Source organism: Oryzias latipes, chromosome 18, assembly GCF_002234675.1.
Source record: "Oryzias latipes chromosome 18, ASM223467v1".
NCBI classification, from domain to species: domain Eukaryota; kingdom Metazoa; phylum Chordata; class Actinopteri; order Beloniformes; family Adrianichthyidae; genus Oryzias; species Oryzias latipes.
In genome coordinates, this window is record NC_019876.2 from 7873176 (window position 1) to 7900893 (window position 27718).

Sequence of the window (27718 nt, forward strand, 5' to 3'; positions counted from 1 at the left end):
ACACTGTGCTTTTTTGTAAGAAAGAAATGACTCGGATTCAAAACATACCAAAAAAGAAAGTAACTTCCAAATTGGTTTTCTGTAAATGCCCATAAAAGTGCATATGAATCGTTTTTGCCTTATCTACAATCTAACTATCTGACAGACTTTTTTTTACTTTGAGTTCTTATTTTAAGTTTTTTATTTTATTTTATTTTTTTCATTTCTAATGCAAAATCTTTGTGGTTTTCTAGCCTCTTCTTTGTTCATAATTTACCTTTTCGTTTAAAAATATTTTTTAATTTATAATTTATAATAATTTAACTTTTTATTCTTTAAATGTAGTTCAGTAATGTGCAGATGCCAGAGCCGAGTTTGTTTAGATGCATGAAGAAAAATAAACATATTCATTCGGAGTAGATGTGACAATTATACAGATGTGACCACAAGCACATCTCTATTTTAACTGCATGCATTTTAGAAAAAAAATAATAATATTGGCCTTTTCTTATCAGTGATAGATGTAAAGACTTTAAAACCATTAAAAGATTGCAAGATTATGCATGTGTCATCGACAAAGAAAATGTTTGTCTTTAAGAAAAATAATTTTCACATGAGCAGATTTTCTGCTGTTGACACACCTGGTAAAAATGTACGTCCTTCCACAGCTTCCTGACTGAACATTTGTTGTTGGTGTCGGTTGTGTTCCTTTTTTGCGTGAGTGGATGTGTGCTCATCTAAGCCTTAGTCACTGTCCTGTGGGTGAATAACGGGCAAACTTGCACGGGACACACAGGTGGCCTGAATGAAATTTTGAAATTGGAGACGGCGATTTCAGAGGGAGAAAATGTTCATGCACCTTTACTTTTCTAGTTGGATGCTACAATCAAACACTTATACCTAAAGTGATAGGTGAGACGCAGACGTGTAGTGCAGATTTTTACTTTTTTCAACCGCCTCAAATCCTGCGAACTGCACAAGGACTCCTGTTAGTGCTGTTAAAGTGATAAATGTGTGCTCCTTGTGTGCAGACTGGCTGCAGTTTGTGTGGGCATCCTACGGGCAAACCTACAAACACTTACGCACCACCAGTACGACCTGTTCATGAAACAACTAGAGTGTTGTATAAGGACATCAGCCTTACAAATACTTCACAATACACATACCATATGTACAACAATGGTCAATTGGTCTCACGAGCCTCAAGGGGAGCTGCACTAACATTACCTTTAAGATCCAGCCACGCCCCTCTACGACCCTCCACCGACCCAGACGGCCCAAAAACAAGTGACTAAGGCTTTACATGTGAAAACAGATGTCATTTTCCCTTCGATCAGAACACTGATGAAGCATAGGGTGGATCACAACCTCACACAAACAAAGCACAACACTCACAATCCAACATCCAACTCCACGCATGTAGGACTCTGAATGTTTCTTCCTTTATAATTAAACTTAAAAAGGTCACTTTTTAAAGCAGGTATTAGTTTTTACAGTTTTCTTTAAACGTGCTTGATCAATCACTGTTTTAAAGGCACTTTTTTATGCTTGATAGCAAATATCTGTGAGGTGCTTATTGATAAAACTGTGGGGATAAACTAGAGAAAAATAACAGAAAAAAGAAATGCATGATGGGAATAAAATTCTTAGAAGAAATGTATTGCAAATAGGTTTCACTACACCTGACTGATGTTTTTGTTTGTTTTGAGGCATTTTTAAAAGTATTTCTTTCATGTTAAAAACTTTTGCGAGTTTTGGTGAAGAGTTCGGAAACAGGGTTGGTCAGTGTTCCTAAAATCCTGAAAAAGAAGCACTGAGTGGAAAAAATTGTGACTCATCAATTCTTCTTTTATTGTTTTATACACAATAAAAAGCATTAACATCTCTATCACCCAACTTAGCAATAGTGTTTCAAAGCCCACCATACTGTTTTAATGCATCCGATCCCTGTACATTTATATAAAAAACTGTCACTTCTGTTTACATTGAGGAAAGTACAGCCTAAGCTCTGCACTATGGCTTCAGTTCAAATTAATGATAAAAGCCACAATTGTTTTATATGATAAAACTGTAATTTTAAAATATTTTATTTGACATTGTATCAACTTTGCTTTTGTCAAAACATTTTTTTGATTAAAAATGCTTTTTTTTTAATGCATTTTGTTTCATGATGAGCGATGGCAGATAATTAAAGTGGCATTTTGTTGAAACAAAAATGTTGATGTTTAATAATAAAAATATGAGTTAACTTTGTTTTCTTTTTTTACACAAACATTTACAACCATTGACTGTATATGAGAACTGGACTGAGTGAGTATGATGTCACCCATAGAAAATGACTTTTCTGGCTCCAACAAAATTAAGTCAATTCAGTCGCCATTTGTTTTGCAATAGACACTGTCATTTTGGAGCCAGGTGACGTCAGTAAGCAGCGATGGTCTGAGTCATTGTTTCCATGACAACCACTCTCACCATTCAGGAGTGAGCTTGATGGAAGTCCACGCCCCTGAAAGCGTGCTCGGGACAACCTGTCAATCGAATGTTTTGATTGTTCGACGTGAGACCCTACTTTAATTGAGGCATCTGATTGGTAGATTTATAGAACCTAATAATAAAGAGAATAACAAGAACGTGCTGAACAAAGGGAGCAGAGAAAAAAATTGTTATTCTGACAATATTTTGGTGTCTTGGAGCCAGCAGGTACTTCCTAAGGGTCATTTAGTCCAGTTCTCATATGTTTACGACACATTGCTGAAGAAGTGCTTCCAGTCTCTAACCTGATGGATGACTGACTCTGAAAAAGAGCAGAAAAAATATGAATGCGCTCCAATTCTCCTCACTCAAAGCTCTCCTTCATGATGCGTGCTCACATTACACATCTGTGCTCTCTCCATCCACTGTGTTGCCGGCTTCCCATTGGCTGCGGGAGCGCAGGTTGTGTTCAGGGGCTTTCACTTGACCAATGGGGATGCGGTATGTTGCTAAGTTTCCAGACAGCAGCAGCATGAGTGTGGCTGTTAGAGTTGCTGCCCAACTGCATGCTGGAAGACCCAACTAGGCAGAAGAAGAAAGAGATTCATAAATGATAAAGATCCAATCCCAAATCATACTTTAATGCTTTTTGCCTGAAATTATTATATAAAAATGTGTTCATAGCAATGTTTTTAAATAATAAAGATAAAATGAATTGAACCTTTTAGTATATTTAGGTTTTTAGTGGGAGGTACCTCACCTTTCACCTCTTCTAGGGCTGCACGATATGAGGAAAACTTGCAATTTGCGATATTAGTTATCAATATTGCGATTACGATATAACTTGCTATGCATGAACAAAAAACAATCAAAAACATTGTTTCCATTTTACTGCAAGACTTTAATTTAAATAAGAGTTAAGATAACTTAAATTACACTCCAAATGACGCTGGTCTAGATAGGAGGTGAACATCTAACATAAGAGGACTCGATCCACTGAGTCAACAACGTGAAAGGATCCATCCGATTGGTCAAATGCATAAAGGGATTAATTTAATTCGTTAATTACTTGTTTTGGCACATTTTAGGTAATCATTTGTAGCAAAATTTGTCATCTTTTGCGATATTGCACAGCTTGATATTGCGATAAAGATAAATTTGTGATTTACTGTGCAGTCCTAATCTTTCCTTTCTTGTTATGGTTAAATAAAGGATGATCTTGCCTTATGTTTAAAATTGCATATGCTGTTTCAATTAGATTGTAATACTTGACAAAATCCAGTAGGTGGCAGTAGTTACATAAAATCCGCACTGAAGTACCAGCCAAGAAGAAGAGGGAGGCGCCTTTTTTCAAGATTTTTTTTCTTTCTTTTTTTTTTTTTTTTAAATTGCCGAACAATTTGCTTTTAGTCTTCAGTTTTTAAGGTAGGTCCAATTTTATCATAGTCTGTGCAGTTTGGGTTTTTTGTTAAAGGACAAAAATGTAAAAAGTAGGCAAATTGTGTTTAGTTTTTGTATGAATATAATGCTAATATTACCCAGCCATCCCACAAAGGTGTTGACCCACAGACGGTGGGTACTTACCGCTCCCAACATGTTGCTCAGAGCAATATCAGCATATGCAGACAGGAAGGCTGCGAGAAAAACCAAACAAAAACACATTTTTTAGGTAATATCCCTCAAGTAAACACCATTTACTTGAACTTGCAAATACAGTTGTGGTCTTGCAGCTAAACAGTATGGAAATGTTTGAAATGTTTATAGCACTAAAAATAAAAGATTTGTGCCTGCTGGACTGAACCATTGAAAGACTGGAGGACAGGACGTGTTTGTGTGTTATAATAATGTTTTTTGCTTTCTGAACCACCTACCAGTCTTTTTAGAATAGACTTTAATTATGTTATTGAGCCAGATTTTGTCTTTAACAGACGAGCCACCAAACCAGCAGACAAAGGAAAAAATTTAAACGCAATCAAAAGGCTCTCTAACAGACTGATATAAGATTTTGTTATAAAGTTTCATAGAGGCCAGCCGTCTTAGCAGGTGGGTTCTTTAATAGCATGTATGGATTCTGTGTTTGTGTCAATATTAACCAGAATAAAATGTGTCAAATATTTCATTTGGATATCCCCATCATGTGGGTTTTGGTATCATCAGTGGATTCTGAAACATACTTTTTGAGCCCCATAAGACATTTCAGCCCTGTTCTGTGTTTGGATGTTGTGATGTCATCATTTTTTGGGGAGTGCCGTTCATTATGTTGAAGATGGCGGAGGCGCAATGAGAAAGACGAATTGCAAAATAACAGTCTGGCCCCCCAGGATTGCTGCAGGACGGAATAAAAACATGCAGAATTTTTAAAGGAGGCAACTGATTTCAACCGGTGAATTTCTAGTTACAGTTTAAACTACAGAGTCTATAACAGCTCAGTGGACATCAATATCTATGAAATCTTTTTTATTTTTTCCGTTAAAGGGTTTGCATGATTCAGTGCTCCAACTGGCTTAGCAGAAAGACTTGGTGACGTGTGAACGATGGCCTTTTGATTACTCAAGACTCAGAAAAACAACGGGCCTTTCATCCAAGAGCTGACTGTCAATCAGCTGTGAGTTTTTCCACAGAAAAACAGCCGTGTTTGGCTCCATTTATGACAAAAAGCAGCTTTGTATTACATACTGTGATGTTTCCGTCCTCTTTTTTGATCCATTAAAACTTGACCCATAAAGTCAAACTTAAGCATGTGTGTGACGAAGTGGCGTCACAGGTTGCAGGACAGCGCCTGAACACCAGCCTAAATCGTTTGTTTTTGTCTCTTTTCTTCCGGGCCCAGTAGGAGTTTAGTCTCACCGAGCACATGAACAGTCAAATCAAATCACTAGCATTTCATATTTTGTTTAATTCTAAAGGTGCACACTTGGTTTTTAACAGAATCAACAGCAAAATCAGAGCATTGTACACATCAGCGTTCATATCCACAGGAAACAGGAAGTGACTTCACATGTCGGAATTGTTTTTCTTTTTTTTGCTTTGTTCCCCTTTCTGTCTAATTTTTGTTTCAAATCTATTTCTGTATTTCAATTGTTCGGATTATTTTCTGTTAAATATCTGTAATTTTGGAGTTATGTTAAAGAATCTTCCAGGAATTGGTTTTAAGGAATGGTTTGGTTAATTGGCCTGTGGGAGGGGCTAAGGCTTTCTAAGGGGTGAACTTTCCCAGTTGAGGAAGAGCAGTCTTGGTTGCAGTGATGGCAACAGGCTCTCCCAGAATCAGCTGAGTTAATTATTTGATTATTGTTTTGGGATCAATAAAATCCCATTTTGAAATTTGGAGTCTTGGTCATTTTATTTGGGAGTGATTTAGTTATTCGCTGCTGAGAAGAACCCCGACACAATGTGGTTATGAATTTGTGTCACCGCTAGTGATGGCAAAGAGGTGAGTCCTCCAGTTGAAGGTGAAGAAGAGCCCGCCAACAGCCATGCAGCCCAGAGCGCCATTGAACCCAGACAAACCCGAGTACAGGGACTGGTGACGCACCGACACCGATAAACCTGGGAAAAAAACAAAAACAAAACAAGCCTGAGTTTGATGAAAATGAGTCACAGGTACTTATGGCAGATCAGGAAAAAAAAAGTCTGCAGAGCTGTGGTGCACCACAAGAGGGCACTGCACCATCACAGTTACCAGCTGCTATCATGACAGCAAATCCTGCTTTTGACCAAATATGGAAAATGTTTTGTTTGGCAGAAAAAGATTGATTTTTTCAGCGCTTGCTTAACACATTAATACATTAACGGTTCTTTCCTGGCTTTCCTTGGTAACAGCACTGAGAGAATGTGATTGATCGGTGTGGCAACCAATTTTCCTCTCCCTCAAAATTTGTGTTTGGCCTAACAAAGATGTCAGAAATAATAACTCCTTTTAAAATCATGTCTATAATGAAGGCCAATGCAACAGGAATGGATTTATTTTCTCTTAAAGGATTTTCCTAAAGTGGAGTTACATTTATGTTCATTTTTGGCCTTTTTAAAAAACATTTTTTTTTAATTGCAATTCTAAAGTCACGCATTCTGTACAGGAGACATGTACATGGAGGAGGGCTGGTACTCTGTTTCATGACCAGGATGGAACCGTACTGTTGTTCCTCTATATATGTTGTAAAGTATGTCGTATGCTGTAATATATTGTATGTGTTTAATATGACCTGCCATCCGCAGCATACCCATAGAATAAAATGAGACAATGTAAACATTTTTGTTCTATGGGCTAACCAAGCAGCCTATGACCTTGATATTTTAAATGGGCCACCTGCTTGCTCCATAGAGATTTGGCGATATTATTATTATTATTTTTTGCCGGCAAATGGCTTTTGCCCACCTGAAAGGGCTATTGTTTGTGACTTAGGCATTAACCCCATAAATTTGACAGAAAGACTCCTTCGTAACGATCAGGGGTCTTTAAGACAAGATAAGATTTTATTTATCTCACGATGGGAAGTTCTTTAAATTCTTTAGTGAACAACATTAGATTACAATCTACTCATACCATGGTCCGGGTGAATACTCGATTCTGATTGGCTGCTGGGTGTGCATTAAAACCTGATAACCGCACAGTGAAAAAAGAAGTTTCGTCAGCTAGCTTAAATCTTCTGGCTTCTTTAAAACAACCTTTTGCTTCATCATCTGGACAAAAACAAGCGGTAAGAGATGATCTTTCTCTCTGAACTGATGCTTTATTCAACCCATCGGAAAGATCAGCATAGATATATCGCTTTAAATCTCCGAATCTTGACTGCTGCGGTGGTGCGGCGCGACGCGGACTAAGAATTAAGGACTAAAAACTGGTTATTAAAATGTATTGCTTTTCTAAGTGACCATGGTATAAGGGGGTTAGTGGCCGACAAAGTGTGCATTATTATTTTTTAACGCACTTCACGGAAGCAACCGTCCTCCACGGTTCAGGTTTCCACGGCGTACGTTAAAAAGTAATAACGCACACTTCCTCGCCCACTAACCCTTTCATATAAGAATTGCCACAGGAGTTTTTTCTCCTTTTTTACAGCCTGTTTCGTTGATTTAATTAGGGAAGGTGCACTTTAATTCCTTATCATATCATCCCTTTCATGGAAATCAGGACAATTTTTAATTCGTGATGCTCTGTTACACTATTTTTTTCTCTTTTCCTGTCTAAACATATTTCCCCTTTGTTTGCTTTTCAAGCACAAACAGAAGTAAACAAGAAAACAAAGCCGTTTCTTTATGCCATCTCTCTTGTTTGTGATCCCACCATGAAACCTTTCTGAATAATCTTCTACAAAAAGGCTGCAGCAGGAGGTAGAAAGGCTTTTGGCCTACATACAGCCCCTGATCTTCTCTTCTGGAAACCCCTCATGGGAATAATACACACTGCTATGAGTGAAGGCTCTAAATATGGCTTGTGCTGTGCCAGTCCCAGGCAGACTTCATGTCTCTCTCTGCTCTCAGAGTGTGAGCCTTACCACCATGTTTCATATTAATCACTGGCAGACACATCTTACTGTCATTAAGTAAAAAGTATTTATTTTCCAATCACCAAGTCCTGTCCAGTGGTTTTTGTAGTTTTTGTTTTTTTTATCCTAACAAAAGAAAATAAACTGATCTAAGGATATCGACTTTTTGCTAAAACAAAATAGTTTCTTCTTAAAGCTAACTCTAAGTTTGGTACAGCCATGCACCCTGGATCCCATCAGCACCTTCCAATCTCATCTGGTCATAGAAACTAAGCAGGGTTGGGACCTTTTAGTCCCTTTATTCTATGGTAGGGAGACTGTTTGGGACCACCAGGTGCTGTAAGTTACTGCCACCACATGGGGGCAACTTCCAGTGTTTCCATGTGGTGGTTTCAAGTCCGGGTAAATGCAGAGGGTTGGGTCAGGAGGGGTATTGGTCGTAGACTGAAACCAAGTCGTATGTGCAAAGTGTCGTGTGATTGGCTGTAGCGACTTCTGAAGGGAGAAGCCAAAAGTAAAAACACAAAAAAAAAAAAACTTGTTAAGAACTTTCTATCCTATATAGTGTATTTTCTTTATTATCACTAAGATCCTTTATGGAATGACTTTCAGTTTGGAAAACTATTTATTTGAGGAGGAATCCACATTGAAGGCCCACTACAAAAGGGTATTAATGAGAAAATGCCATAAATGGGGTCTTTTCTCTTTCAGTAATTTATTCTCACGTGTTACATTTTTTCACATCTAGAGGATACAAGTTCATCCTAAGTTCTTTAATAAATCACCTTCTTTATTAATAATCTATCTTAAAATAAAAGGGCATGAAGCCTCTATTAAATTCCAAGTGTAGCCAAAAATCTTTGGTGTCCAATAATTGCAGTATGTTATGGATAAAAACTTTTTTTACCCTCCTTTGCCCAAACATTTATTTTTGCTTTGATGCAACTTTAACCCTCCAGTGTCAAAAATCCTTTCTTCAACCTTTCCCCTTATTCTTCATCCTTTTACACAATTAAGGTAATTCCAGCGGATTCTTAAAGCAGTTTTAACACTTAACGTTGGTAATTTGTTGCGCTTCAGTGTAAAGCCCAAATGAAAAGCTGTTTTCCTCCTCATCAGAATCAGCTGATGAACGTTGATCATGTAAAGCGTGTGTTATTCTGGTGTTGGAGGGTTATGGTTTTTGGTAGAAATTTCCAAAAGTATTCATGATAAAAATATTTCATGGTCTCTTTATCTAATATATCTTGGCTTGTCCTGTTTTGTTTGCCTCTTTACGATTTGTTCAGTGTAAGGTAACATTTGTCAAAGAATTTTCAAACTTCAACCTTTGGTATGAACTTGTAGAATAGCTACAAATGGATTTGAATTGGTAAAGATAAATTTGCATCATATCTTTCCTGCAAATCTAGAAAAATCCCTTCAGTGTCTGAGACTTGTTGAGTTATTTCTTCACCTCTGATGTATAAATGTTTAAATTAGAAAGCTCTGGGTTTCTTTTTGTTGTTTTTTTTGATAATTTTCTACCTTTTTCTACAACATATTTTCTATGTTCTATAAACTGACCACTAATAGATCTGGACTAAACATCAACTTCCTATTAAGGGTAAGAGTTAGGAAAGCTAACTGCTAATTATGGCCAAAAAAGGGAGTAACAAGCCTTAGAAGGACAACAGACAAGATCAATGGAGGCAACTCCCAACAATAAAATGTCGCTCAATTTCTAGGTAGAAGAAACATGTGTTGTCAGGCTGCCAAAGAAAATTTGTTGGCCTGGTGATTGAGAATACCGAAGGACAACAGCAGCAACAGAGCTGTATACAAGGATGGATGAGGTAATGGAGACATAAAACTTCCTGGTTTTATGTGCTGCTGGGTCACTGCGCTGTCACAGCAACTTGGATGAGGTTTAGTGGAGGACAAAAAAATATCCCATCAAAACTCAATCAGCGAAACAGCACGGCCGCTAAAGTTGAATCGCAATGTAGCGAGAGACATTCTAAAGGACGTTTTACACTAAAAGAGTAGAAATTTTAAACCCATAAAAACGTCATTATTTTTTTGTGAAACATATCAGCAACTCTGGCGGCGCCCTAAATTGGCTTAAACTAAAGGATTAAAATAACAATAAAAGTAGGTATTAAAAAGGAAATAGGGCAAAAAGTATTAGCAGTTAGTATTCGGCTCACACTAATGCAAGAGCAAATCTCCCGCTGACTACTTCTTCCTGCTTTCAATCAGGTCTGACCATCTTCTTTCCAAACTGTTGCTTTTGTTGCATCACTGTCTGCCATAATTAGCAGCATTGTGTCTACCATTTTCAGCAGGAGAGGATTTTTTTCCCCACTGGATGACTCATAGCCACATTTGCGCACATAGTATAGTATTTTAGGACTTCATACGTGTTGAAATTGAAGCAGATAAACTGGACTTTTCTCTCATTATTTCTCTGAATAGTCGAGCAGAGCATGTAAAAGTCTTTTTAAGTCTGTTTCTGCATTTAACCGATAATTGCTGTGCATCTCTGCTTGTGCTGTGGGTTTCCACAGTATAACATTTCTATAGCTGTTGGTGACATTCAGCCCTGTAGCCAGAGGGAATCATAAACCTCGTGTGGCTGTGTCTCCTTAAAAATGGTGTGTAATTTGAAATTTACCCCGCAGCAGACGATCTAACCATTTTAACCGATGGTTTGAGAAATTATAGATATTTTCTGTCAAACAGGATACAAATTTATGATACTGAGTTATGCTACAGGCACTCACAGGAAGACTACAGTTACATTATTCAGTTGTTTTTTTGCTGACACTCTAACAAGCTTCATTATTTTGTTTAGTCTCATGGGTAAATGCATAAAACTGACAGCTGTGATTTTGTAGGGGTGCAACAGTTACTAAATATTTAATGGGCTGTAACACTGTTTGGCTGAAGTTTTACGTCTGTGAAAAACTCCATTTCTACTTTGTGGAAACAATGGCTGTGTACAAAATTAGCCTCTATTCCTTAAGCAGGTTGTTCAACGTTTTCTTAAGTGTCCGAATGTTTAGCCCTTCAATACTAGATCTTTAGCTCCAACGTTGACGCTCTTTGAACTACCGTAACTCTTCAACCGTTTACATAACTAACGTAATTCTAACAAATTCTGAAGCAGAGAAAAGCAACTTTGGATCGATATCAACAGCAAGCTTTTCTTCTTTCCTTCTTTTTAAGGACATTGCGTAAACAGTCAAAGAGTTACAATAGTGTGAAGAATGTGTTTTGTCATGTTTCTGCCAAAAGCTTTGGTTGTAAAGAGGTAAAAGTAACAGCTGAAAAACAGGGCAACAAGCAACCAATGTAATCAATGTTGACCAGATGATCTAGAGAAAATCCGCTTTGTGCCGGTATTGGCGCTTCGGAAGCCATTGATTTTTGTTGTCACCGGTGAACGCTTTGGTGTTAAAGGGTTAAAGAACAACATTGAGTGCACTTAATCTATCCCACAATACAACAGGAAAAGCAGTGTGTGAAATGTGGACAATATCAGCCATTAGACCATAATTCATTACATGCGGAGGAACACACTTACATCTTGCAAACAGAAAACAGTTAACAGACCGATGTGAGTATTTCTTTACTTAAAAGTGTTTTTAGAAATTCTGTAAAATACTTAATAAATTGAAAAGCCATAAAGCCAAAAACTTTCACTGCCTTTTATATATCATTAATTTGTTAGCCATAAATGTATTTGTGCCGGCCTAAATTTTTAGGTCACTGATTTTTCAATAAACAAATAAACAGTCATGGGATTAGCCAGAAGACGAAGAATGCTGCTTGTTTACATGGAAGCTCAAGCTTCATGGAAATGATCTCATGCCTGGTATTTCAATTTATTAAAAGGCAAAGACCAGTAGTGATTTGTTATTTAACCCGTAACTGTAATAATTGTAATCATTTTTGTATCAGTTGTTTTCATCGGTCATTACATTTAAAAAAAAAAAAGGGTGGGTCTGCTGAAATCTCATTGTATTTAGTCAAATTATATGTACCGGTAAACAATTACATGTTCAGTAATAACAACACTTGATCTTAATTCACATGGTTTGCACAGAAATTAAAATTGTGGAATTATGTACAGAAAAAACCTGTAAATACCAGATGGTACTTTACTCTCTTTTAGGGAACTTATATCTTCTCAAAACATTTTTTTAATCTCAAGTAACAGAGTCCCTTTATTGAGCTTTACACGTGCTTCGTTTCAGACTGACCAGCCAGGATTCCAACAGCTGATCCGAGTAGAGCATGGACCGCCAGTAGAGGAGAATAAAGCACTACAGCGCCAAGGATGAGAAATGAAGGCTTAAGGGCCCCACAGGCAAAAATCTGACCCACGCCAAGAGGGATTCCGCCAAGAACCTGGAGAAAGAGACACAGTTTTTGAAGATTTCAGCTATCTGTAAGTCAAAAGTTGTCAATTAAGTTCAAGGCCAATTCCAATATAAAAAAAAAATGATATATAAAATGTACGTTTGGTGAGGGGCACATCTGCTGTCCTACAGTCAGTCTATTGGAAAAATACTTTTTCCGTCACCAAGGAAGAGTTTCTATGGCAACATGATGGGTACACAACTGATGCTAATATTTACAAATCATAAACGGGTTATAATTACATCGTCGCCTCACAATTTGGTAGGTGTAACTGTGTTTGTTCAAGGATTATTGTGCCACCACAGCTGTGGGAGCAAAGTGGTAGAAGTTCAAGACACTGAAAATGGAAAGAAACACCAAGGGACACCAAGACAACAAGACTGTAGACCTGAGGGGAGCACGTGATGCTGTAGTATCGCGAGAGCCGACGAGAGGAGTGTGGTGAGTTTACTTGGCGGCGCGTAAGTTGTGAACAAACATTTTTGATTTATTTAATTACACCGCCATATTTAAATAATCCAGAAAGTTTAAAAAATAAAAATCTGAAAAAGTTTGTCAAGCATTTGCCAGCCTGGATGACCTGGAGGACCTGGAGGATCTGGAGAATTACATCGACGAGTGTTTCAATACCTGCCTCATGAAGAAATCCAACACCGCCACTCCGTCCACCAAACGCAACCGTCCCGAAGACTCCCCGGGGGCTGCCTCCTCCCCAGGCAGCAACATGAGTGATATCCTGGATTCAATTGATAAAAGGCTCTCCAGCCTTGATTGCCGTTTAAATCTGCTGGAGATCCTCCATAAGGAATTCCAAGGTCTGCGAGAGTCTCTGGAGTTCAGCCAACAGCAGGTGCAGGAGCTCGCAGCGGAGAACCAGGCCCTCAGAGAGACCGTGAAGATCTTGGGCCACGACACCGCCCGTCTCTCTGAGGAAAACCGATCCATCAAGGAAACCCTCCTGGATCTTCAGGCGAGGAGCATGAGGGACAATCTAGTGTTCGCAGGGATTCCAGAAGAGGCAGGGGAAGTCCCGGAGAACATTGTTAAGTCCTTTATAGAGGTCCACCTGAAACTCCCCAAGGAAGAAGTCCAGAAGATCTCCTTCCACAGGGTTCACCGGCTCGGAGGAAAAAGGCCGGACAATCAGCGTCCCCGTCCTATTGTTGCTAAATTTGAACATTATAAACAAAAGATGCAGGTAAAAAGCAGAGGGCGCGAGCTGAAAGACACACATTACAGCGTGAATGATCAGTTTCCAGGCGAGATCCTCCGCCGTCGGAAAATCCTCTTCCCGCTGAGGAGGAAGCACCTGTCTGCTGGAGCACGCGCGGTGGTTGCTGTTGATAAACTTTTTGTGAATGGCAAGCTGTTCCGGGACCCAGAGGTAACACCCTGGCTGTGCTGAAGGCTTTCAGAGGCGCACTGACATCTGCGCTGCCCAGAAGAAACCCGCAAACTTATTTAACTAGGAAATAATCGGATCATCAATAATCCACACCTCTCAGGAAAAGTGTTTTTTCTTTCTCTCACATTCATGTTTCTGTTGTTGTTTCGTTGTTTTTGTTTTTTGTTCTTTCTCTTTCCCTCTCTCTTTTCTCTTGTCCCCCCCCCTTCCCATGTCCTCATATGTGAATCAGGTAAAGTCAACGCAACCATGGTGAGTATTTATTTATGCACGGAACGGGCGCGCGCGCATACTAGCGTGCATAAGAGCATGCACACGCGATCCCGCACACACACGTTGATAAACTGCAAAAACCTCACTTAGGCTCACACAGGACGCACATAACATGCAGCTCATAGCCAAGATACGTTCACCCACAACGCATAGCGCTTGTCAGTGTAGCAGGTACGCACAGCGGGCACGCGCACACGGACGGGCACACGCACTATTTAGCCTTGCACTCTCCCGGTTAGAACAGCTATGAGCAGTCTTAACATCGTTAGCTGGAATGTGCGTGGACTTGGTTCTGGGCCAAAGAGATTGAAAGTGTTAAATCACCTGAATGATCTTAAAGCAGATATAGCTCTGCTGCAGGAGACCCATTTATCATTATCAGCTGGTCATCTCCTGTGCTGTTCCCAGTATCCAGCTATGTATTCTGCCAGTTTCAACTCCAAACAAAGAGGGGTTGCAGTTTTGATTAATAAAAATGTTACATTTACTCATAAGGATACAGTTACTGACCCAGAAGGCAGATTTGTAATCATTAATATATCCATTCAGAATAAAGACTTTTGCATCGCCAGCATCTATGGCCCGAATGTTGACGACTCTTCCTTCTTTCACAGATTCTTCACCTCACTCTCAGTTCACTCTGACTCCACAATCATTATAGGAGGAGACGTCAACCTTGTTTTGGACCCTGAACTTGACAGACTCAGCACAGCAGCAAACCAGCGTACATGGCAGTCTGCAAGTATTCTAAAGCAGTACATGAATGATCTGGGTCTCTGCGACGCTTGGCGCTCATGTCATCCAAGCACTAAGGGGTTCACCTTTTTTTCTCCAGTTCACCATTCACAATCTCGTTTAGATTATTTATTAGTCAGTAACTCCCTTTTGAAAGAAATTAAAAGTTCCAACATTCATCCAATTATTATCAGTGACCATGCACCAGTTTCTGTTACTATTTCAAGGGAAGTACCCAGACCCTCGGGTTCAACCTGGAGGTTTAATACGTCTCTGTTAAAAGACCAGGAATTTATTGAATTCTTTAAAAAAGAGTGGGCAACCTTCTTAGAATTCAACGATACTTCTGAAATATCACCAAGTATTCTTTGGGAAGCAGCAAAAGCAGTCATGAGAGGGAAAATCATCTCTTATTCAACGCATAAAAAACGCAAGGAGAAAGCAGATTTATTAGAATTAGGAAATAAAATAAAAACTCTGGAGACTGCTTATGCTGCTTCTGCACAGGAACACATACTGGGCGACCTGAAAAATTTAAAACTGCAGTTAAATGACATCATCAATAAACAAACACAATTCCAGATACAAAGGCTTCGACTGGAAAGATATGAAAACTCAAATAAATCTGGCAAATTTCTAGCTAATCAGCTTAAAATTAATAAAGAAAAATCAACAATCACTTCGATTATGGACCAAACAGGGAATGTCACCCATGACCCGGTAAAAATGAATAATGCGTTTAAAGACTTTTATCAAAACTTATACACTCCACAGATCAATCCATCAGAACAAAGCATCAACTCATTTCTCAACAATATAAACCTGCCCAAGTTAAACGAAGATCAAATCACAAATTTAGACTCTCCGCTCTCGTTGTCTGAGCTTCATGAAGCTCTGTTACTTATGCCTAATGGTAAAGCACCAGGGCCTGACGGCTTTCCTGCAGAGTTTTATAAGGAATTCTGGGAACAACTGGCACCAACGTTTTATAAAACGGTAAAATTTATCAATGAAAGCCAATCTCTACCACCTAACATGAACTCTGCCAACATTATCCTTCTTCTAAAACCAGACAAAGACCCCACGAGTCCTTCAAGCTATCGCCCCATTTCTTTAATTAATGCAGATGTAAAAATTATCTGCAAAGCACTAGCACAGAGAATAGAAAAAGTCACTCCTCACATAATTGACTTTGATCAAACTGGATTCATCAAAGGCAGACACTCGGATGACAATGTCCGCAGACTCGTTAACATAATAGACTTTGCCACCATCAAAAACCAGGAAATGACTATACTATCACTGGATGCTGAAAAAGCCTTTGATAGAGTAAATTGGAAGTTCCTCATTGCTGCCCTCCATAAGTTTGGGTTTGGAGAATCATTCATCAATTGGATCAAAATATTATATCACAACCCCAATGCATCAGTTAGAACTAATAAACAGACTTCCAACAGGTTTTTTCTTGGAAGAGGAACTAGACAGGGTTGCCCACTCTCCCCCTCGCTTTTTGCAATATTTATCGAGCCTCTAGCTGCAGCAATAAGACAGAATGAGAGTATTAAAGGAATTAAAACCAAACACAGCCATCATAAAATTAGTCTCTATGCAGATGACATATTACTGTTTTTAAGTAATATACATTCTGTAAATGAAACGGCAACAATCATTAATGAATTCTCTTCTATATCAGACTATTCCATTAATTGGAATAAATCTGTTTTATTACCACTGAACAGTAATGCGGAGCAAGGACTCACAATACCAGTTAAATCAGGCAATATAAAATATCTAGGTATTTATTTTTCCCCCAAAATATCAGAACTGGTGCTGCTAAACTACACCCCATTACTGAAAAACATACAGGACGACCTAACACGCTGGACCAACCTGCCTTTGTCCCTTATGGGCAAGGTAGCCACGGTTAAAATGAAAATCTTACCCAAAGTTAATTATCTCTTCTCAATGATTCCCACACAACCGCCATTAAAATGGTTCAAAACATTAGACTCATCCATATCAAGCTTTCTATGGAACAATAAACCTGCAAGAATTAGTCTAAAAACTTTAAAATCTGCAAAAAGCTGTGGAGGATTAGAATTACCTAACTTCCACAATTACTTTCTTGCAAATAGATTACAATACATCTTAAAATGGTTAAAAAATAATCCAGAAACCAACTCATGGTTAGACTTGGAACAGGCGTTATGTGGAAAGATCAACCTGTCAGATCTTCCATTTATTAGTCAAATAGTTAAAAAACAGGATTGTTTCAAAAGTATTAATATAAATGCCACTTTAACAGCCTGGTGGGAATTTCTCAAAATATCAAAATCATCAATTCAACCGTGCAAAATGACACCCATCTGGAACAACCCAGACATCCTCATAAACAAAAAAATTATCCACTTCCCAGCTTGGCAAGCAGGGGGCATAAAACAACTAGAGCACATAATTATTGATAGAAGATTCATAACTCCCCAGGAACTTCAAGACAAACATGGAATATATAACTTCTTGGAATATCAGCAACTTAAATCAATTATTACTAAAAAGTTTAAATACAGAGACAACGATTTAAAGCTACCAGATGTAGTTACCACTCTGATCAATTTCTCAATGAATAAAACTCTCTCCAAAATATACAAACTTTTATGTAATTTAGATAACAATATTTCACTTCCGACAACAAAATGGGATGCGGATTTGAGCATCAGCACAGATGAAAGTTTTTGGTCAGAACTTTGTCTAAACACCTTTAAAATGACAAAAAATCCAAATCTGCAGCTAATCCATTTCAAAACTCTTCACAGAATTTACTACACTGGACAGAGGATGTTCAAGATGGGTCTCAGTAACTCAGACATTTGTCAGCACTGTGACAGTAATCTACCCGACAATTACATGCATGCACTATGGTTCTGCACGCCTGTCCAGGCTCTCTGGCAGCAGGTATGTGCCGATCTATCAGTCTGGCTTAAGGTTTCAATCACAGCTTCACCGTCACTTTGTGTGCTTGGTGACATGAGTGCCATCGATGTAGAAGGAGGATTAGGCTCTATCATTTTCATAACTCTTTGCATTGCTAAAAAAACTATTTTAATAAATTGGAAAAGCAAAAAAAATATAAATATAAGTCAACACAGAAATCTGCTGCTTGATCATATCAGCTTGGAAAAAATGTCAGCCCAAAGTTCAAGTAACTTTGAAAGAATTCGGTCTCTCTGGTCTCCCATAGCTAACTCCGTGACTTAGGGGGTGGGGGGGGCATGGTCGTCGCTGCTCCTTGCCCTTCTGCCGTGGGCCGGGGTGGGGGTCGGGGCCTCCGGTGCCTGGCCGGGGGTGGTGGGGGCTCCGTTGGTCGGGGGGTCGGGTCCGGCGCCTGGGTGGGGCGGCCTGGGGCGCTGCGTGGTCCTCTGGGCTTGGGTGTGGGGGTGCGTGGTGGGGGGGGTGGGGTGGTGGTCTGGCTTGGCTTGGGGGGGTGGTCCCTTTGCCTGTGCTGGGGGGGGTTGGCGGGGGGCGCTGCTCGGGGGGGGGGCCCAGCGGCGCTGGATGGGCTTCCCGTCTACACCTGGGGCTGGGATCGGCCCTTCCCTGGCTCTGGGGCGGGACGGGACAACCCTCTTGGGGCCCCCGGTCGCTCTGGGTGTCATCCGCTTCGGCTGCGGGGTCTGGGGGTGGGGTGGGGTGGGGGTCTTGTCGGCCCTGTCCTGTGGGGGGGCATTCTGGGGGAGGGGGGGGGCCCTATTGGTACGGGGCAGGGGGGGTTGACGGGTCGGGGTCTCCGCTGAGGCCATCGGCGGTTTCCCCGGCCGGTTGGCTGCCTCGGTCCCGTCGAGGCCTGACCAGAGCTCTTCTAGGGCCGGCGTTTGGGGGTGGGGGCCTGGGCTTGCTCCGGGGGGGGCCGGCGCTTTCTGGCTCCCCTCTCTCTGTGTGGGGGTGGTGGTGCTGGGCCTGGGGTGTCTGCGCCTCCGGGGGTGGGGCCCCGGGGCTGGGTGGGCCTGGCCCCCTTGCTGGGGGGGGGGGGCGGGGGACGGCTGTTTGACCACCGGGGGACAGTCTATCATCTGTCCCCAACTTACCCCCTTCCTCATATAACCTCATAATAGGGTGAGGGGGTGGGGGGCTTAGCCTGCGATGAGCCTTGGGGGGGGGGGGTCACTAGGCAGTGACCCCCCTCCTGTGGTTGCCGTATGGAGTGGGCCCCCCCTCTTTCGGTTTTATTTGCACCTTAGACATGTAGGGCCCTTGGTAGGGGGGGTGCTTGGACATCACTGCCAGCAAGCAGCGGATGTCCTCCTAGCACCCTACCCGCCAATTTTAACCGCACCTTAGACATTTAGGGCCCCTTGGTGGGGAGGGTGAGGGGACGTCACTGTGAGTAATCAGGAGACGTCCCCTTAGTGCCCTACCCGCCAATTTTAACCGCACCCCCCTTAGTACACACACCCCTCCCCCCTCAATATATACATCCCAACATAAACACACACACATGCACACACACACTCTCTCAAACACACATACACGCACACACATTTTGCAAGGAAGGTGGGACCTAGGACCATCTGTCCCCTGCCTCTTCCCTGGTGGGGGGTACGGGCCCCTTTGCAACGGCGGCTGTGTCCCCGGGGTGCTGGCTTCCTGGGCCCGGCGGTGCTCTCTCCGCGCGGTGGGGGGGTTCACATTACATCTGAGCCGGGGGTGTTCGTGTCCCTGGGGGGTGGGTTCTGGTCCTTGCTCCTGAGTGCTGGGCCCCGCCAAATTTCCAACTGTGGCCGAGCCTGGTCGGGCCATATTTACAACACCCCTTGTGGGCCCTCTTTTTTCCCCGGGGTTCCCCCCTCCTGGGCGGGGGCGGCGGGCCCCTGCCTCGCTCCTCCCTGGACCAACCGTTGGCCGGGCGGATGGCTGCCTGGAGTGCGGAGTGGGTCTCCCTTGGGGGGTCCTGGCCCGTACCTGGGGTTGGGGCGGGGGGATGCCCGGAACTCCTGGGTGGTGGTGGGGTGCTCGTCTGGGGCTGTGGGCGTCCTTCTCCGGTGGGGCCCTGCGTTGGGTTCTCCCGGCGCGGCGGGGGGGCTGCTCTCCTGGTTGGGCTGGGGCGGCGCCCTCTTTCCCTCCGTGCCTCCCTGCTCTCTGGCTCTGGGGGCCTTGCGGCGGCCCTGCTGGCCCTGGCCTGGGTGGCGGGCTTGGTCGCCCGGGCGGCGGTTGTTCCCTGCCGGTTCCCGTGTGGTGTTGGGGGGAGTCCGGCTGCCGCTGCTGGTGCGGTGGGGGTCTTGGGGTGGGGATGGCTGGGCACTCTCCCTCCTTCTTTTCACGTTCCACCATCCATTTTAGAAGAACATAAACACTCACCTGAGCACAGGTGTCAGCTCAACAGACTGAATGACTGAAATATTTCACACTAGTTGGTTTTAAGGCATAAGTATGCGTGTGAACACTATCTGTTTTGTGTACATGTCGACAGGTGGACATTTTTGCAACTAACAAGTGTGTTTATAACATTTGAGTGTGTGTGTGGACAGGCTCCGCCCTTTTTTTTTGTTTTTTTTTTACATTTGAACCTTACCATAATGATTAACAACCAGTAAACTTGTTGCTTTATGCTGCTTCATGGTCTTATCCCCCTTCCCCTCCTATTATCACCCCCTACCCCCCCTCTCTCTAACGTCCCTCTTTCTTCTTCCCCTCTTTCCTTTTCCGTCCGGTCCAACACCAAAGATTTTCAGACATGTTTGAAATTAATAAAGTTTGGCCTCAATTACAAAAGGGGTTTATTCAGACATACCTTTGGTTTGTCTGAAGATTAATAACCCCTCTTGTTAAAGTAAAATATGTCCAACCCAAGAGGCCCTCAGCTCTCATCTGTCTGCCTAGCTGTTGGACAGGACAAGTTAAAAAAAAAAAAAAAAAAAAAAAAAAAAAAAAAAAGAAAATGGAAAGAAAACGTCTCAGTCTCTTGAGAGAACTTTACAAAGTGTATGAGAATAAAAGAGGGGAAAAAATGAAAAAGAAGCATACAAAATAAAGGGTGAAAAAAAAGATTGATAGTGGATTATTTTGTTTCAAACTGTAAGTTTTGACAAAACACCAATATTTCAATGTACCATTTGAGTTATAAAGTGTGAAGACGAAGAAATGTTAGGTTAAAAAAAGGTAAATTATGAAACATTAGAGAATAAAGTGACAGATTTACTGATAAGTGGGAACAAGATGATTGAACAGAGAGAAAGACAGACATATAGAGAATAATCCCATTCTGGTGGAGGGGAAACTTGTGAAAAGTAATTTCATGCAGGGAAACACATCATGCCGTGCGCTGTGATGTTTCATAATGAGATTTTGTGCAAATCTTGATATTCAACACGCCTGGCAGCATTGAGAGTTCAGTCTGAGTCTAATCTCACTTTTCTGTGAGTGTAGTGATTATCCGGTTCAGAAAACTACACAATCCAAAAACACGAGTCTAAGTCGTGCAGCCAGCTCAAAGGTCAATGAAGGTCAACTCTGTGTTTAGCATTTTAGTTTTTGAATTCAATTACATCATCTGAACAGAATCACTATAGTTTTAGTTTACCTAAAAATCTGCCCGACATGAGTGGTAAGCAATGTATATTATTATGACGCTTTTCTGCCTTAAGGCCTAAAGTAACAGCATGTTTGAAAAAATGCCACATTAACAGGGGATGAAACACTAGAATGTTTATTGGTTGACATTTGGTGCACTTTTTAGATAAAAATGCAAGAGTCTGACTAGTCAAAGAAAATGGGGGAGACGAATCAGCTGGGTAATTACCATGGCATGTCAGCATCCTGTCCACATAAATGTCAGATCATCGGTCATAGAAACATCTTAAAAAGGTCATTTAACAAAGAGGAATTGAAGATTTTTTATCTTGTGCTGATGATATGTAGGTCCAATAATTCCATTGTTCTTAAAAAAAAAAGTTAAATATCTGCCAAAAAAAAGATCCAGAGGTGAATGAGGCAATAGTTGTGTGTTTCTTTAAAAAAACACTTATTTTAGAGACAATAACCACAAAATAATATTTGCTGTAAATAAAAACAATAACTAAATAATAATAAAACCTCAATGTTCTTGGACATGAAAATACTAGAACTAAATAAAAATGCAAAAAATGGGTTTAGAGCGTAAAGAAATATGGGTTCATAATTTCACTTTACTGAGCATTCTAACACCTTCCACATGACACTTCCTGTTTCTCTCTGGTCCATTTCCTCACTGAAAGCATGGCAATGAAAATGCATCCCTTCAGCACTTAGATACCAGCTGGTTTGTTGGACCAGAAGCTGAGTGCAGCAGCTGGTCGGTTTGGACCGTTGTCTCCGGAGAAGCGGCTCATTTCCTTTGAATGAGTTGCTGGAAAAAATAATTTGTGCAGTTTCTGAGGCACATTGCAAGCATTTGATTAATTCTTCCTCCCAGAAAATAAACAAAACAGCATAAAAGTCCTTAACTTGTACATACATCTTCCCAGTAAGAATTAATTACAGAGAAATCTTAATGTAATTTAAACTGTCTTGCTGAGTATGAATTTAAATAAATGGTCCGGCAGGAATTGTTGCCTAGTAACCAGTGAGTCAGACGTGGATGATGATGTGAGTTGTGCTCTTTATCTGTTTCTTCTGTGTTTTTTGAGGCTACTGTGCCTCTACTTATCAGGGACAGCTTAATCTTGTGGATTAAGCATTTTTGGAACTACTAAACTGCCATTTGTTAATGAAATGTTATCTTCATCCATTTTAATGGTGAAGCAGAATGTTACTGCAGTAATCCAGTGATTAAATTGTGATGCATGTGTTAGTCTTACATTTTAAAACTTGATATTGTGAAATAATTTACCATGGTACCAGTTTATTTTAAACTTTACAAACATTTACCGTAAATCAGCTAAATTTTGAGGTTAAATGTAAAAATGTTGTGTAACTTTTGTAAGAACTACTATCTACTTTCAAGCGCTCACTATCCACTACCCTGGCATTTGTAATATCTAGGTATACGTTTTCTTCTTAAGATGAGGCTGACATGACATCACAGTGGCATTAAGCTGTTCAGCAAATACTCAGGAAGACAGACGTGCTTGGTTTGAGCCGTCTTTGATGTTCTCTGGAAGCATGAATGGAATACTGATGGAGTTCTCCCGCTGATTTGCTCTAAGCTCCACAAACATTTGAAGCTTAACCAGAACCTCTTTCAAGTCTCAATTCAATGCTCAGGTAGAGACCTGTATATGAAACCACACATTCATCAATTCTATGATTGGTTTGATTATGGTATAATTAAGTAGATTCTTTTTGTGCTACAAAAATTGTTAGACCCGCACTTTTCTTGAAAAAGATGTAGAGAATGAATGTAAAACAACTGGTTTGGAATGAAGGTCATAAAAAAGTCCTGGTGAACTTCAAGCCTTTGTCACACCTGCCCTTAGGGCTAGACGTGAATTAAATAGGCAGACCGCTATGGGGAACGCAGGTGTCCTGCACAAAATATTAAGATCATAGACCGCTCAGTGAGCCTGTGGAGTGAACATTTTTCTATTGGCATGCTGTGAGTGTCAGGTCATAGCAAAAACTTACACACAAGGCTAAAGTAAGGGTGAAGTAGGTTAGCTGCAGGCATGTTGTGCAAATTTTTCTGACTGCACAAGAAGCCTGTGAGTGCTGTTCTTGTGATAAGAGCCTTCTTCTTGCGTGGCGGCCTGTTAGAATTTAGGAAATTTGTGTGATGAGTGTTCTGGTGTCCTACAAAAAAGGTACGCATAATGTGCACGCCCCTCCGTGCAGCATCAGTGCACAGTATGGAGCCAGTGATCACACCTTACTAACGACTAGCCCTTGTGCTATCTTAGATGACCCCACCCTTACTTTGACGTGTTCTCCCTACCATGACAAAGGTGGATAAAGGTGGAAAGATTTCATGTAATCCATGGACACCAGTGAAGATCACAAATCATTGAAGAAAAAAGGTTCAGGGCACTGGTGGGTCTAGATGACCCATCTCCCAATGTTAAAGTGCCTAGGATAGCCCAAGGGTTACAGTGCATGAAACTTGCATTCTCTGTACGAATACTTCCACACCCACAGCAATCGTACATTCGATTTTCATGACCTGCTTTAGGGTGCCTGCATGAACCACCGCTGCAAGACACACCTGTGCTCTCCTTAAGATGCAGCCACATCTGTCCACGACCCTCCACGGACCCGGACAACCCAAGAACCCACAGCATCTTTATGGGTCCACCCCTGCATGGGTGAATGTAACTAAGGCTTCAGGGAGGTCTTAAATATATTACAGTCACACTACACTTTGTAAGATGTGAGATCTTCTCATTTTCCAGTGCAACTTTGCAGGCGTTTGAACACATCTCAAAGCGAATCACAGGACTAAAGGGATATATACTACAGAAATCTGCAGGCAGCAAGATCTCTTTCCTCTCCTGCAGAGGTTTCTGCAGGAAACAGCCAAAAATATATATGTTATATGTATTACACATGATGGTCTTTTACTTTCAAACATTCCTTTGTTTTACTACTATGTGTATGTTTTTGGCTTACCAAAAAACACGTCTGAACCATAAAAAAAGGCAAAGGTGTTACATTTATACAAACCAATGTCTTGAGAACCTGAATATAACTTTCCTTTCATGATCAAAGCCCTCACCGTTAGTGCTGCAAGCTCTGTGCCGTTGTGCTCCCGTTCTCCAGGGGGTATGGTGGGATAATGAGGAAAATAAGGATTGTTTGGGCCCGTACAAAGCAGATAAAGTACAATGACTGTGTTGAAGGGAAACACAGCGGCAGGCAAGTCCCAGTGTTGCAAAAATGTGGCGAGTCCGCTGTATAAAAAGATGCTGCAAGAAAAAAGAAAAAAAAGCCGCACATGATCATGAAGACTAAGAAAAATGGAAGCCTTTTTGCCCTACATTAACTCTGGACACAACCAAAATATTGTTGGAAGCAAACTTGGTGGCAACTTAAAAGCAAAATACTTTGTTAAACTTCATTTTGATTTTTTTATTTACATTTAATGTAGCCTCAAGAATGCCACCGTAAAGAAAGTTGACACAGGAAGAAACATTTTTACAGATTACAGAGAAAAACTGCAAAATGTTTAATAAATGAGTGGACAGTCATATATAGCGTGAGAGAGGAGTCTGGGCTCTATGCATGTCTTTCTGGGTGTAAGGCTCTCACCACGTGGCTGATCCAAGGCAGGCGGGGAGCAGCAGCGACCAGTACCAATCTCCAGCCGAGCTAAACACTCCCATCAGCAGGGACACCAACATGCCGTTGAAGCCATGCAGACCTCCAGCTACTTCACCACTAATCACAAGCAGCACAACAGACACCTCATCATTTTGGTTCTATTTTCAACACAGTAAAAGATCATTTTAAGTTTATCATAAAACCAAAGATAAAGAAGGTTTTTATTGACTTTTTTTTCAAACCACAACAGCTGTAGTTCTCCAAGAATATGGAATAAATGTCCAAATGAAGCATGTGCTTATAGGCAAAGTTGTGCACACTTTAAAAAAGAAAAATATATCTATACAGCATTTGGTTTGACGTGTGACAAATCTGTTTTGAATCCGACTTTTCTTTGTTTCCCTTGTTAGATTACTGTGAAAACATGTCCTGAGGTTACAGGCACATACAGTATATAAATATTAAAGATCGATTCAGCAACGTGAGCATGATACCGTCTACCAGTACGCAGAAAATCTTTTCTTTGTGTGTCATAGTGACGTTTTCATTTTTTGAACCGTTGCCACATTAGTTATTTGAGCTGAGAGTCAGCTTTCTTGCTGCGGCTGGATGGCTCGTTGGCTGTGTGTAAGACTGGTGCATGGGAAACCCAGTGTGTGTCCTCGGGTGAATCCCATCACTCTACTGTCTAACCATGAAGCCACAAGTGGGCCCAAGTCTGGGCCTCCCTGTGATATCTATAACCCAGTGACGTATTTCTGACATTAATATAACAGGGGAAATTTTGTAGTTAAGACAAAGACAAATCCTTCTCACAACGGACATGCTAAACTCAAAACTAAGAGTTGTATTCACATTTTTTTGCTACTTTGTCTATAAGCATACATTTCAGGTAGATGGTTATCTTACCACATATAAGAAAATCTCCAAAGTCTCTATAATGTCTTTAAAATGTCAAAAATAAAAATGCCTGGGCTCCGTTAAAAACTGCTGCTGCAATATTTCGCTACCTTTCACATGTAAAAACATTTACTGAATACATTTTAGCAATGACCTCCTTTCTTTTTAGTGCTGTCTGTTAAAGCTTAATCCAATTCTAACTAGTGGTTACCGTTAACTACAGTTTTTCCATCATAAATATGTATGTTAGATTTATTTTATTTTTGGGGGGGAGGGGGGGGGGTAAAATCTTTCCACCTGTCCTGTCCTGTGATGACAGCTGTGAGCGTAGAGGCCAGTACCCCCACAGTTCCCAGCAGGCCCTGCCAGGGGGAGTCCCAGTACAAGGCAGCCAGAATGAGGGCCCCACTCAGTGGGTTGTTGGCTAGAATCACCCGGCTCACCCCCCGCAGCCCCCACACAGCCAGCTGCAGCACAAACCACTTATCTGGGGGGGACGCAGAAAGAAAACAAAATGCTTTAATCCAAGTTTTTTCTCTCCTCCAGTCATGATCAAGACGGGCGTTGGATTAATTACTACATTGAATTAAATATTCAGCAAAGCATTTTTGAGCCATGGACTCATAATTATTTAAATAACACACTTTCAGATGTTTTCAGTTAAAAAAAATAACAAAAAAAACAACAACTTGCTCATTAATAACATTAAACGAAGATAAAGACTTAATCTTTCTGCCTTTATGAGCCCAGTAGCTGTTAAAAGCCAAAGAATCAGGCTGTTAAAATGGATAATGTGTGTATTTACCCTGCATGAACTTATCCAAATACTCCATATCTCCAGTGCACAACAGCAGAGCATTTGACACCCGCCGGCTGAAGCTGGCACGAGTCCTGCTGGCCCACTCCATCTCTGCTTTAGAGTCCATCCACATGCCGGCAGCTGCAGGGCCTCCGTACTCCAAACACAACGACAAGTTATCAAAAAACAGCTGTTTATCCGGGAAATCTTCAAGTGCTTGACTCTGTTGTTGGCTTTGCTCTTCAGCTCAGTCTTTTCTCATCCGTTCTCCTCCTCTTCCCTCTGAGGTTCGATGGGGTGACTTATAAACTGCTGGGTGATGTATTCACTCGCTGCCTCCTTTGCTGGAGAACAAAGTTCAGCACCGTGAGCTGTTGTCAAGGACGGGGCGATTGGGCTCCCACTTCCCGTCACTTCATTTCCTCCCCGCTCTTGTCCCATTTAGGTTGCCTGCTTGCTTTTTATTGCGCCCTTCAGATTCACCTTAAAGTCCCACTCCATTCGTTTTTGGATCTATTTTTTCAAGCATTCCCAGTGGTGTTTTAATCATGATTGTGCCATTTTTAGCCCAAATAAAAAAAAAGGACTTAGTTTCTGCAGAGCAGCAGGAGTTCATTAGAAATTGGCCTCTGAGTTGTTGGCGCAGAGAAACCCCGCCCCCACTTCCCCTCTCCGTTGCTGACACCTCTCTGCTTTTAGCTCTTAGCAGTTTTGACCCAGATGTCAGCTGGCGCCACAAAACAAAGACATGCATGCATCCATTTGTCTACGAGTGGATGCATCAGAATGGAGCGGAGAAGGAAGCTTGTGGCGCACCCAGCGTATTTTCTGCGTCACAAATACGATCTTTTTCAGACTATATTTTTTTTCGCCTGCTCCTGATTCACAGTGATTGGAATAAAGAAATACCGGTACTCAGAAATGCAATATCGAGCTGGATTTTCTTAATATGTGTCCTCCATCATCAGAAAAATGCCACAAGAACAGGTTAAAAACACTCCTAAAATGTGTGGCGTTGCATTTGAAATGCACACAAAA

At 41.2% G+C, this 27718-nt stretch overlaps 1 protein-coding gene across 1 annotated transcript; it reads right to left on the reverse strand.

The window, feature by feature from the left end:
• Positions 1-1806: 1806 nt before the first annotated feature.
• Positions 1807-27201, reverse strand: LOC101163850 (urea transporter 2). The gene is made up of 9 exons (XM_020711553.1): positions 26687-27201; positions 26179-26368; positions 24970-25098; positions 24437-24626; positions 12185-12332; positions 5866-6000; positions 4036-4085; positions 2850-3033; positions 1807-2773 (listed from the first exon to the last, which is right to left on the reverse strand). The coding sequence occupies exons 1-8, from the start codon at positions 26811-26813 to the stop codon at positions 2851-2853; spliced, it is 1152 nt and encodes a 383-aa protein (XP_020567212.1). The 5' UTR covers positions 26814-27201; the 3' UTR covers positions 1807-2773; position 2850.
• Between the last annotated feature and the right edge of the window lie 517 nt (positions 27202-27718).

What these genes read in the sequence shown, in the direction of transcription:
- LOC101163850 (XM_020711553.1), bottom strand. Translation starts at nt 26,813, where the DNA reads ATGTGGATGGACTCTAAAGCAGAGATGGAGTGGGCCAGCAGGACTCGT. An exon ending in TGCCTTGGATCAGCCACGTG is followed by an intron (nt 24,627 to 24,969) that starts GTGAGAGCCTTA and finishes TTTTTCTTGCAG; the next exon opens with CATCTTTTTATACAGCGGAC. An exon ending in TGAGCAACATGTTGGGAGCG is followed by an intron (nt 3,034 to 4,035) that starts GTAAGTACCCAC and finishes TCTTCTGCCTAG; the next exon opens with TTGGGTCTTCCAGCATGCAG.